The sequence below is a fragment of the Pelophylax lessonae genome, assembly GCF_965119305.1.
Source record: "Pelophylax lessonae genome assembly, chromosome: 1".
NCBI classification, from domain to species: Eukaryota; Metazoa; Chordata; class Amphibia; order Anura; family Ranidae; genus Pelophylax; species Pelophylax lessonae.
The window spans coordinates 266557170-266570265 of record NC_138768.1 but is presented as its reverse complement, the minus strand read 5'-3'; the positions used below and the strand labels follow the sequence as shown (position 1 = coordinate 266570265).

At 43.8% G+C, this 13096-nt stretch overlaps 1 protein-coding gene across 2 annotated transcripts in view; it reads left to right on the top strand.

The window, feature by feature from the left end:
* Positions 1 to 13096, top strand: part of PI4KA (phosphatidylinositol 4-kinase alpha) — a 293423-nt gene that overhangs the window by 12661 nt on the left and 267666 nt on the right. For both annotated transcript variants that reach the window (XM_082244087.1, XM_082244086.1), the window contains exons 2-4: positions 3959 to 4075; positions 5464 to 5557; positions 12939 to 13027. In XM_082244087.1, the coding sequence (XP_082100213.1) occupies positions 3959 to 4075; positions 5464 to 5557; positions 12939 to 13027 (300 nt within the window). The remainder of the gene's footprint in view (positions 1 to 3958; positions 4076 to 5463; positions 5558 to 12938; positions 13028 to 13096) is intronic.

The following is a 13096-nucleotide window of genomic DNA, read 5'->3' as shown; positions in this document are numbered from 1 at the left end:
GCTGTGACACTCATATATTTAACTCAGGTGCTTTCCATTTCTTCTGATCATCCTTGAGATGGTTCTACACCTTCATTTGAGTCCAGCTGTGTTTGATTATACTGATTGGACTTGATTAGGAAAGCCACACACCTGTCTATATAAGACCTTCCAGATCACAATGCATGTCAGAGCAAATGAGAATCATGAGGTCAAAGGAACTGCCTGAAGAGCTCAGAGACAGAATTGTGGCAAGGCACAGATCTGGCCAAGGTTACAAAAAGATTTCTGCTGCACTTAAGGTTCCTAAGAGCACAGTGGCCTCCATAATCCTCAAATGGAAGACGTTTGGGACGACCAGAACCCTTCCTAGAGCTGGCCGTCCGGTCAAACTGAGCTATCGGGGGAGAAGAGCCTTGGTGAGAGAGGTAAAGAAGAACCCAAAGATCACTGTGGCTGAGCTCCAGAGATGCAGTCAGGAGATGAGAGAAAGTTGTAGAAAGTCAACCATCACTGCAGCCCTCCACCAGTAGGGGCTTTATGGCAGAGTGGCCCGACGGAAGCCTGCATGGAGTTTGCTAAAAAACACCTGAAGGACTCCAAGATGGTGAGAAATAAGATTCTCTGGTCTGATGAGACCAAAATAGAACTTTTTTGCCTTAATTCTAAGCGGTATGTGTGGAGAAAACCAGGCACTGCTCATCACCTGTCCAATACAGTCCCAACAGTGAAGCATGGTGGTGGCAGCATCATGCTGTGGGGGTGTTTTTCAGCTGCAGGGACAGGACGACTGGTTGCAATCGAGGGAAAGATGAATGCGGCCAAGTACAGGGATATCCTGGACAAAAACCTTCTCCAGAGTGCTCTGGACCTCAGACTGGGCCGAAGGTTTACCTTCCAACAAGACAATGACCCTAAGCACACAGCTAAAATAACTCCGTGACTGTTCTTGAATGGCCCAGCCAGAGCCCTGACTTAAACCCAATTGAGCATCTCTGGAGAGACCTAAAAATGTCTGTCCACCAACGTTTACCATCCAACCTGACAGAACTGGAGAGGATCTGCAAGGAGGAATGGCAGAGGATCCCCAAATCCAGGTGTGAAAGACTTGTTGCATCTTTCCCAAAAAGACTCCTGGCTGTATTAGATCAAAAGGGGGCTTCTACTAAATACCGAGCAAAGGGTCTGAATACTTAGGACCATGTGATATTTCAGTTTTTCTTTTTTAATAAATCTGCAACAATGTCAACAATTCTGTGTTTTTCTGTCAGTATGGGGTGCTATGTGTACATTCATGAGGAAGAAGAATGAACCTAAATGATTTTAGCAAATGGCTGCAATATAACAAAGAGTGAAAAATTTAAGGGGGTCTGAATACTTTCCGTACCCACTGTACAAGTTATATGAAATAAAAGAGAATGTTATGACATTTCTGATCCATTTATTGCTACCTTGGTGACTAGCAGTAGTTAGTTACATTCAACTGGATTGGATGTATTAGGCCAATTTCTATATTTAAAGGGGAACCCCATCCTTACCTTCAGTCTTGCACAGTGTGTACAGGTTCCTTTTATGTACTGAAATTGCTCACTCCTCCGAGAGTGTCCTAGAAGATGCAGCAAGTCAGAGCTCCTCTGACATAGACTTTCACGGTATTGTTCATTTAAAGCGGAAGTAAACCCATTGCTTCAAAAAACAGTTACATTTCCAGCATGTGTCAGGAATGTAACTGTCACATTAGTTGTGCTCTCAACCAAACTGTCAAACCATCTAATGGCTGGTATCATAACTAAACATATGTGCAGAATCAGGGCAGTTGATGATCAAACTGAGGCCAAGATGGCAGCTTCCTTGACTGAAAACGATAAGAGGGTTTACTTCCACTTTAGGCACAAGAGGCTCCATCTTGCTTGCAATGTTTCCACGTCCTTCACAAACCACAGACTAAGCTTTCCTAGAAGTTCTGTCTCTCCCTTCTCCCCTATCCTCCTCAAGGTTTGAGTTTTGCAACTGTTCGGCATAGCTGATGACATATGAAGTGTGATATCCTATTTGCTAGTTTTTAATAACATCTTATACCACCCCCATCACCCCCTTTCTTATCTGCATGATTGCTTGTTTTAGGACTAGTGATGGGCTCAGGCATGTTTGGGATCATAGTCCCAACCCACCTGAGCAATCCCGCCAGGAAGCCGACACTGCACACCGCTAATTATAGTCAGTGAGGCATTTTCCGGTCCGCAGCTACACAGACCGGGAAATGCCTCACTGCCTACGATTGGCGGTGTGCAGTGTCTGCTTTTTGGCGGGATTGCTCAGGTGGGTTAGGACTACAATCTCGAACAAACTCGTTGCTGTTTAGGACTGAGGGCTCTTGAGAGGAGTACGGAGGCAGAGTGCTGTGATTTTGTTCAGGAAGCTGGATACAGCACCCTGCTGGTCCTTTTCAGCAGACACGATCTGCTTTTCTGCTTGCGTTGTGTAGTAAAGCACTGGTTCTAAAATAAGGTATGTAAAACAGGTTTAATTTTCAAATGTAATTAGTGTAATAATGGGGGGGGGGGGGGGAGAGAAATAAGGAACCAGAGAAGCTAAAATATAAGCAGGGTAAAAGAGAAGTATGAGAATAAAAATAAAAAAAATATCATACTCATCGATTCTCTGCCGCCTTTATACTGAGAACTGAGCAATCAAAGACTGCCCAGTCTCCAGTGAGCAGAGAGCCGGTGACTGTCAGTCACCAGCTCTCTGTTCTGCTCGTTCAGCACTCACTGGAGCGCTGGGCTGTGAGCGGCGGGACGGCGGCTGGCTTAAGCTTTCAATGGCGCTCTGAGAGGCTGAGCTAGCTGCCGTTCAGGCATGTGGGTGAATTCCGATATTAAAGTTGGGATCCCTCCAGAGCCTAAACCAGCTAAGTTTTCATCCAATCCAACCCGCTGGACGGATGGCGAACATATCGCCATCTGTCTGTTTTAAGCAGATCTTGTCGGATTGGATGACAGATGGGTGTCAGCGGACACATCTCCGTTGACATCTGTCTCTCCATAGAGGAGAATGAGTGGCCCAATCAGGTCCGCCTAAAAATTGGACATGCAGACCTGATCGGTCCAATCGTCTGAAAGGGGCCTTAAACAATTAGATTCACTTTTTCAATTAGATAGGCTCCTTCTTATGGCAATCCCAACCAGCAGAAAATTTTTATGCAGACCTTGGATGTAAGGGGCTTGGCTTGTCCAGACTTTCATACCTACTATTTGGTGGCCGTGCTTACCCAAGCTCATAATTGGCTTCTCTCTGATGACGCAAATGCCTCAGTAGTATTAGAAGCTGCACATTCAGGATCCTATGACACCCTTTGTAATCTCCTCTATAGGGGACTAAGAGTCTCTCACCCACCCCTTACAGCCGCTTTGAGGGCAGTTATTAAGGCCTGGCATGCTGTCATTACTAAACCTAATATCGTGAGGGGTAAAAGGTCCCCATCAACTCCGCTTTGGTTCAAACCCACGCTACCAAAATTTAATTCCTTACCAGACCCTGGTCTTTGGGCTGCTAAAGGAATCGGATACCTTTCAGATATTTGTGATGGGAGTGCACTATTTACGTTTGATAGGTTGATACATTTACACTGCCTAATGTGTTCTTCTTCTGATTCCTGCAACTCCAACACACTTATGCAGTGCAATTTGGGTCCTCCTTGTTTAGATAGGAGCAGGATGATTTGGAGGTTCTCCTCTGGGATGACACTCTCACAAACCTCTTTCTGTGATCTACAAGTCACTACTTCCCTCCCATTATGTGGGAATAGATGCCCTGCTAACTACGTGGCGTTCGGAGGAGCGGGACTTGGACAATGAAGACTGGGAAGATCTCTGAAAAAAGCCCATTTCAAACACTAATATTGACTAATGGGCTATGGGCTTCTATATTTGCGGTAGTAGTGAAACATTTCTGGACAGTTTTACTTGCTCTATTTCAGGTACAGAAACTGCTGTGTATGTGCCCTGTTGACTTCCATGGGATATTTCAACTGGATGAGAGAAGAAGAGATGCCCTTATTGCTTTGGGCATTTTCTTGGTTGAATCTGAACTTCAGGTATGTGTTATACTTTTAATTTATGACCTTTTGTTGCTGTCAGCCCACAATTAGCGGTATGCTTGACGAATCCTCTTTTTCGGGTTATTTTTTTGCTCTTTATGTACTGTTTGCAGTAGATTTCCCTTCACTTCCTGTCCCAGAGACACAAGGGAAAGTTAAAGAAAATCTCCTACATTGAGGGGAATTCCCCTCTTAGAGTTATCCCTGAAACAGGTGTCCCTAATGGGAGATTTTACCTCTCCTCTTTTTCTGGGGCTGACCATACATTTTTGGATTTCCCCTCACTTCATATTTTATTGACAGTGCTCACGTGTACAAATTATTATTATACAGATTATCAGCAACACCAATATATCGGGGGCCGATATGCACTTTCCCCGATATATTGGAATCGGCCCCTGAGCTTACTGATATTGCCGATATTTAGGGAAAGTGCATGTCCTGGGGTGATGCCTGCAGCTAGAGGCATCACCCCGGTACCGGTGTCCATAGCCGACGGTCGGCTGACTTGTAATGACAACCGATGCGGCTGAGAAGCCGCTCGGCTGTCATTACAAGGAGCGGAAGGAGACGTCCCCACCCCCCCCTCCCGCCGCCTTCCATGGCTCACCCGGCTCTCCCATCCCACCGGGAGACCCGGGAATCCTACCTCCGCCACCACCGGCGAAGAGAAGACCCGGTGTAGCATGAAGATGTGTCCCCGTGAAAGCCGGTATCCCTGCCGCAAGTGCGCATGTGCCGGTCTCCATGTAAAAAACTCGCCGCCGAATTAAAAAAACTGACAGCATTCAAAACAGCCAAACTTGGCGTTTTGAATGATTTTCAGTGCCGAGGAGGGGTTTGGGGTCTTTTTAGATCCCCAGATCCCTCCACAAGGAGTACCTAAAAAATAAATAAATAAATAAATTAAATAATTTTTTAATGTCTGGAAATATCGGCCGATACCGATATCCGATGACCAAAATATCGGTATAGGCATTAAAAAAACGATATTGGTTGATCACTAGTACAAACATAGGGATAAATCTCTCCTACAGTGGCAATATGCAATTATAAACTTTCCCCCACTCTATTCAAAGCTAAAACAAAAAAAAGTTTTGTCTTTGCATATACTTTACCAGGTTGGCTGTCTTGTACTGTACAGTTTGTAATCATACCATGTTTTCATCCCTCCCACTGCGTCCCTCATTTAATGCCAATGCCATTACAGGATGAATAGTTTCTAAACAGTACTGTAGCAACATTAAAGGCTAATGTTGGCTGTTACTTTTTTCTTTTCGGTCTGCTGCTTGCAGTCATTTAGAAAGGTTATATTGCAAGTGTTTTATTTGATAATAAAGATAAACACTGCATGAATATTATAATTATCTGTATTTTTTTTTTAGCACAAAGACCATGTGGTTCCCTATCTTCTGAGGCTTTTGAAAGGTCTTCCAAAGGTTCTGTGGATAGAAGAGAACACCTTTCGGAAAGCTAAAGGTGAGAATATACTACACTGGTACATTTATCCCTTTACTGAAATAAAACGCACCACTATTTTGTTTAAATGACTCAAAGGGGTCTATTTATTAATGTGTTCATCCAACATTCATACATTTTTCAACTTTGATTCAATTGGAAAATATGTGAAACCTGGATGAAAGCTGTGGGAAAAATGTAGAAACACATTTCACAAGGTTTAAGTACATTAAAGTGATATTAAAGGATTTTTTTTTTTTTTTAATAAAAAAAATGCGCAGTGGTTTTGCACAGAGCACCCCCCATCTTCCTCTTCTCTGGTCTCCTGCAAGCACTCCTGGCCCCTCCCCCTTACCAAGTGCCCCCAGAGCAAGCAGCTTGCTATAAGAGAACCCAAGCAGGCTCGCTCCCGAGCCACTGCTCTGTGTGTACATTCAAATACAGAGCTGCGACTCAGCTCCACCCTCTCCTCTCTCCATGGTCGTGATGACGCAGAGCCTGGACCGAATTCTGTGACGTCAGCAGAGAGTTGACTTCAGCCTGCTCTCTGCTGAAAACGAGTCACAGGAGTACGAAACAAACTGCACTCCTGTGATCCATAGGAGTTGTACAGCCTAACAAGCTTTGGCTGTACTTCTCATTTAAGGCAATATGTATGCAATGCACTATTACATGCAAACAACTTTTAGGGTTTAATGACACTTTAACTGAACTGACTATAGCAGAATCTGATATGAAAGTCTGCAGAACAGTGTCTATCATAAGTAGACCACTAATCTAGAGCAGGATCAGATCAACTTTTGTGCTTAGGTTTAGTGTGGTGTCTGCACATGTTTTAGAGGAAAAGGGAACAACTCTGAACTTTTTAAACCCATTCAATGATTACTTCATCTCATCATAGGCTTAGCATCAAAGCATAAATATGGACAAACTTTCTGGTTGATAATCTTGGTACGGCTAGTGCGATATGTATTTTCACAGAATGCTTAAATGCGTAATATGAGTGTCTGTTCCAGTATTAGTAAGAACCAGGCTCAGATTTGTGCTCTCTGTCTTGGAAACAAAGACTGACAGATATAGAGAAATATCACATGCAATCATCGGTTCATGTACAATTTACAAAACAATGTAACAAGATAATAGGTTAAGGCTTCTGTCACATGAGGTGGATTCTGCCAGGAGTTCACATGCTCAGTGGGGAATCTGTCCGCTGATTTCCACTGAGCAGGCGGATGGCTTGTCTGCATACACAGACACAGCCTGCTATCCTCTATAAATGGTTGGATGTAAACATACCGCCTGCCCGTTTACACCCGACGGCCGTCCGATCCGATCCGGATGTCGGCCAGTGTCAATGGATGGTCCGATCAGGTCTGCTTAAAAAACTGACAGGCAGACCCAGTCGGTCTGCCTGTGTGAAAGGGGCCTAAATATTCCTAGCCGTGGGGAAAGGTATGTGTTGATGTAGCCCATTTCATTGCCATTTTTGTTTTGCTTGCTGGATTTGGTTTTGAGACACACTGTAAATCTACAGCTGTCATTGCGCTTCCTTTTCATCAAGTGTTTCTCTGCAAGTTTAAGGAGTGTTAAGCTACCTCCAGGCAAACCTGTCCTCAAATTATTTATTGCTATATATGTCGCAAGATGGAAGCTCTTATAGATTAAGCTTAGGCTAGTTTTTGCACCTGTTTCAACACCCGCAACCACTCACAGACGAAAGCGTACTACTTCTTTGCAGACGCGCAGGGCTGCCATTCATTCTTAATGGTATCCCCACGCATCTGAAAACGCAGTGCATTTTCAGTTGTGGGAAAAAGCATGGTGCAAGAGCACTATGCGTTTTCGCTCTGGCTGCATTTTTTTAAAACCGGTTCAGGAACCTTTTTCTTTCATGAAATACAGGCAGAGCAGCCCATTCAAAGGAACGTATTATAAATTTGTGACAGTCGTTAACAGTCACAGTCTGATATTGGTATTAGGTGTAGATAACTTTCTATTAATAAGGTTTGCTTGAAGGGATAAACTACATAAGGGCAGTGTTATGTGAGAAATCAAATCCATGGCAAATTTACTTGCTAAATACAGTAAAACCTTGGATTGCGAGCATAATTCGTTCCAGAAACATTCGTTCCGGAAAGCTTGTAATCCAAAGCACCCTTATATCAAAGCGTATTTCCCCAAGGGAAATAATGGAAACTCGTTCCACAACCATTTGGTCATAAATCCTTCAGTTTATAGTCCATTTATAAAGATTGTAGCAATGTGATAGGTTATGTAACCATAAGAGCTACAGAATATAAGAGAGATGAGAGGCGCCTCTAAGTGTAGCAATATGGTTACTTTTAATAAAGGTTCAACATTTAGCAACTCACATGGCTGATGATTAAAAGAGGTACATTGAAGTATGCAGGCATATGTGGTAAAGCTGTCTACATAGACCATCCTCCGCACCGCCGGCTCTCACTGCTGTCAGTCTGTAATCTTGACCGGGAAGACTACCCTGCAGCAGAGCGATCTGAAAGCGAGGCTTGGAGCACTTGTGGAGCGCAGTGTGGATGACAGGACGGTCTATGTGGACACCCTTACCCCGGATGCCTGCATACTTAGATGTGCCTCTTTTAATCATCTCAGTCGGCCACCGGCTCTTTGGTAGGGATGGATTGCACCTAAATGGAGAGGGTGTAACCGTACTGGGTGAGAGGTTGGCCAAAAAGTTAGAGGGGCTTTTAAACTAGGTGATGGGGGGGGGAGGGTACAGATGTAGAATTAGCCAGCGGGAGCAAGATTCAGAGGGCATAAATGGGGACATTAGCGGTAGGGTGTTCAGAGTTCCTAAATCCAAGGTGGGTATGGGGAAAAATCACAAGAGCAGCCTAAAAACAACATCAAATAAGGATATGGTATGCATCCGGTCAAAATTACGAGGTTTGTATACCAATGCCAGAAGCCTCGCCAACAAGATGGGAGAGCCGGAGCTGCTGATGTATGAGGAGGACTTCGATTTTGTGGGGATTACAGAGACTTTGTTCAACAACTCTCATGATTGGATGGCGACCATTCAGGGGTTTTCCCTTTATCGCAGAGATAGAGAAGGTAAAAAAGGGGGAGGGGTATGTCTGTATATTAAGAACAGTGTACATGTAAATATGAGGAATGATATTAATAATGGAGCTATGGACAAGGCAGAATCCCTATGGGTAGAACTTCAAAGAGAAGGCACGGTGGGGAAGGTAATATTGGGCGTATGCTATAGGCCCCCCCAGAGGGAGGAGGGGGAGGTGGACCTCCTTTTACAAATAAGATTGGCAGCAAGGATGGGAAATGTCATTATAATGGGGGACTTTAATTATCCAGATATAGACTGGGCAGAAGGAACCGCACACTCAGCCAAGGCTAGGCAGTTCCTAAATGTTTTGCAGGACAATTTTATGGGTCAGATGGTGAATGCACCGACAAGAAACAATGCGGTACTTGACCTACTGATTACCAACAATACAGACCTGATCACGGATAGAGAAATACGGGACAACTTAGGAAACAGTGACCATAGGTCAATTAGTTTCAGTATTAATCATAGTAATAGGAAGCTAATATAAGGACACTGAATTTCAAAAGAGCCAATTTCCCAAAACTGCGCTCTAATGGGATAGAACCCTGGGAACAAAGAACACAGAGGAAAAATGGGAGTGCTTCAAGAGCATACTAAAAGGCATTGGCCAGTGCATTCCAAAGGGAAATACATTTAAAAGAGCAAAACTAAACCCTGGGTGGCTAAACTCCAACATAAAAATGCATATTAATACTAAAGAAAAGGCCTTCAAAAAATACAAGGCTGAGGGGTCATTGGCAGCATTCAAGAATTACAAAGAGTGTAATAAGAAATGTAAAGGCAAAATCAAGGTGGCTAAAATAGAACACGAGAGACATATAGCGGAAGAGAGTAGAAATTATTTAAGTATATAAACAGTAAGAAAGCGAGGCCAGAACACATTGGCCCCATAAAAGAAGAAGAAGGAAATCTGGCCACAGAGGACAGAGAGAAGGCGAAAGTGTTAAATAATTTCTTCTCTTCAGTCTTCACAAAAGAATTGGGGGGCTACACTAACCCAGCTTGTAAGGCCAAACTAAATAATACACCTCAGGAAGTACCGCCATGGCTAACAGAGGTAGACTTCAAACTAAACTAGAGAAACTTAACATAAATAAATCACTGGGACCGGATGGCTTGCACCCGAGGGTTCTTAAAGAGCTCAGCCAGGTGATTGCCAGGCCATTATTCTTGATCTTTAAGGATAGTCTACAGACGGGTATGGTGCGAGCTGATTGGAAAAAAGCCAACGTGGTACCAATATTTAAAAAAGAGCAGAGATATATCCCGGGTAACTATAGGCCGGTCAGTCTAACATCAGTAGTCTGCAAGATTTTGGAGGGGAAGTTAAGGGACCACATACAAGACTTTAGTAATGAAAACTGTATTATTAGTAGTTATCAGCATGGATTCATGAAAAATCGTTCTTGCCAGACCACTATATTAACCTTCTACGATGAAGTGAGCTACCACCTAGATAAAGGTAAGCCTGTGGATGTGGTGTATCTGGACTTTGCAAAGGCATTTGACACTGTTTTCCACAAACGCTTACTGTACAAACTAAGGAAGGTAGGTATGGACCATAGGGTGAGTACCTGGATAGAAAATTGGCTCCAGGGGAGAGTCCAGAGGGTGGTGATTAATGGGGAGTACTCGGATTGGGCGGGTGTGGAAAGTGGGGTCCCCCAAGTTTCTGTCCTGGGTCCAATCCTGTTTAATTTATTCATAAATGATCTAGAGGAGGGGATATTTAACACAATCTCGGTATTTGCGGATGATGCTAAACTAAGCAGGCCAATATCTTCTATGCAGGATGTGGAAACCTTACAAGCGGACCTGAACAAAATAATGGGGTGGGCAACTACATGGCAGATGAGGTTTAATGTTGAAAAATGTAAAGTAATGCACTTGGGTGTCAGAAACATGAAAGCAAGCTACTCACTAGGGGGGAACCTCTGGGTGAATCTAAGATGGAAAAGGACGTGGGGGTACTGGTAGACAACAGGCTTGGCAGTGGCATGCAATGCCAAGCCGCTGCAAGCAAAGCCAACAGAATACTGGGATGTATAAAAAAGGGGATTCACTCCAGAAATAAAGAGATTATTCTCCTGCTCTACAAGACTCTGGTCCGGCCACATCTAGAGTATGCTGTCCAGTTCTGAGCACCGGTCCTCAGGAAGGATGTGCTGGAACTGGAGAAAGTCCAGAGAAGGGCAACAAAAATATTTAGGGGGAATGGAGGACATCAGCTATGAGGAAAGACTACAGGCATTAAACTTGTTCTCTCCGGAGAAGAGACGCTTGAGAGGGGATATGATATCAATGTACAAATACTGTACAGGCGACCTTAGCATAAGGAGCAAACTATTCAGAGAAAGAAAATGCAATAAGACACGTGGCCACTCGCTAAACTAGAGGAAAGGTGGTTTAACCACTTTACCACCGGAGGATTTTGCTGTCTTCCGTCCAGGCCACTTTTTGCGATTCGGCGCTGTGCTACTTTAACTGACAATTGCGCGGTCGTGCGACGCCGTACCCAAATGAAATTTACGTCCTTTTTTCCCCACAAACAGAGCTTTCTTTTGGTGGTATTTGATCACCTGTGTGATTTTTACTTTTTGGCCAATTTGTTTTCTGCTACCTATGTTTGGTAAAAAAAATCACGATAAGCGTATTTTGATTGGTTTGCGCAAAAGTTATTGCGTTTACTAACTACGGGAAAGATTTCTGTCATTTTTGGTGTTTTTTTTTTTTTTAACGAGTAATGGCGGCGATCTGCGATTTTTTTTTTTTTGCAGGATTTCGACATTGCGGCGGACAGTTCGGACCCTTGACTGACATTTTTGACACTTTTGGGGGTACCAGTGACATTACTGCAGTAATCAGTGCTATATATATGCACTGTTACTGTAAAAATGACACTGGCAGTGAAGGGGTTAATTTTATTGGAGAGGGAGGGGTTAATGTATGCCTGGTGCTTACTGACGTGTGGGGGGGAGGTGACTTTGTGAGACAGGGACAGATCGGATGTCCAGCTATACTGAACAGTCCGATCTGTCACTCCCTGTCACTATGGAGATCCGCCCGCTCTGTTTACACAGGCGGGCGGATCTCCTCACTCGATTCCCCGACGATCGGGGCAGAGCAGCGGCGATCGCCGCTGCTCCTCCCCTGGCCCGACTCCCGCTGTGACTGAAAACAGCGGGAGCGCGCCTCCGGCGGCGCGCGAGCGCCGCCTACGGGGGAATGGAGTCCAGGGACGTAGGTCTACGTCGCTGGACGGGATCGTGGCAAAGTGCCGCAGTAGCCTCCATGTGAGCTGAGGTAAAGTGGTTAACCTTCAAATACGTAAGGGGATATTCACGGTCAGAGCAGTAAGGATGTGAAATTCGCTTCCACAAGCAGTCGTATCAGCAGGGAGCATCGATAGTTTCAAAACACTATTAGATGGGCACCTTAAAGACCACAACATACAGGGGTATACAATGTGCTGTTAACAACACACACACACCCACACACCATAGGTTGACCTGGATGGACTGATGTCTTTTTTCAACCTCACAAACTATGTAACATGTGAGTTGCTAAATTTTGTACCTTCATTAAATGTAACTATTAGCTACACCTAGAGGCGCCTCTCTTCTCTTTTATACTCAGTTGTGACATGACGCTACTTGTGTATCAAGACATTGCTCGTTGATCAAGTCAACATTTATAAAAAAAATTAGCTTGTCTTGCAAAACGCTCTCAAACCAAGCTACTCTCAATCCACGGTTTTACTGTAATTTGATTATGAAATAAGGAAGAGTTACTCAGTAGTATGACAAATAGTATTACACAGCCCCGAAAGCTTTGAAGACTGGTGGTTTTTAAATTTTTGCTGTCAGTACATTTGGCTACTAACTTTTAATGGAGATTCGCAAGAAGTATGTAAGTCCCCTTTTACTTTGGAGTTACTGCCTTGCAGTAAAGTGTATTGGCTTCAACTTTGTCACTCAAAAATCCAGCCAGCAAAATTAGTGTTTCATGTTTATAACCTTATGCTTTTATGGTCCTGCATCAACATCATATTTTACTAGCAGGGGATTCAGCACATAAACCCTGTAAGTGGTGCTGCCTGTATTAAGAAAACGGGGCTGTGTGAAGAGATTGCTACCCATGAATTAAAAAAACAGGAAGCTGTGTAAAGAAATGTCTACAATTTTCCTCTGTACATTTTGAATAATAACTTCTGTGAGTGAGCCAACTCTGATTTAGGTTAGGGTTTAATGGTCCTTTAGCCCATATAAAGTCTGTTTACTTTTTATATCACAGGCACACTTCCAGTTGCAGAGACATTCAGCTTCTGTCTGGTTACATTACTGTCAGATGTAGCTCACAGAGATGTGTCATTCAGAGGACAGGTAAGATGTACTTAAAGATATTCAGCTTACATATTGCCTAGATTTAGATTTCTGACAGATCTTCTTTGT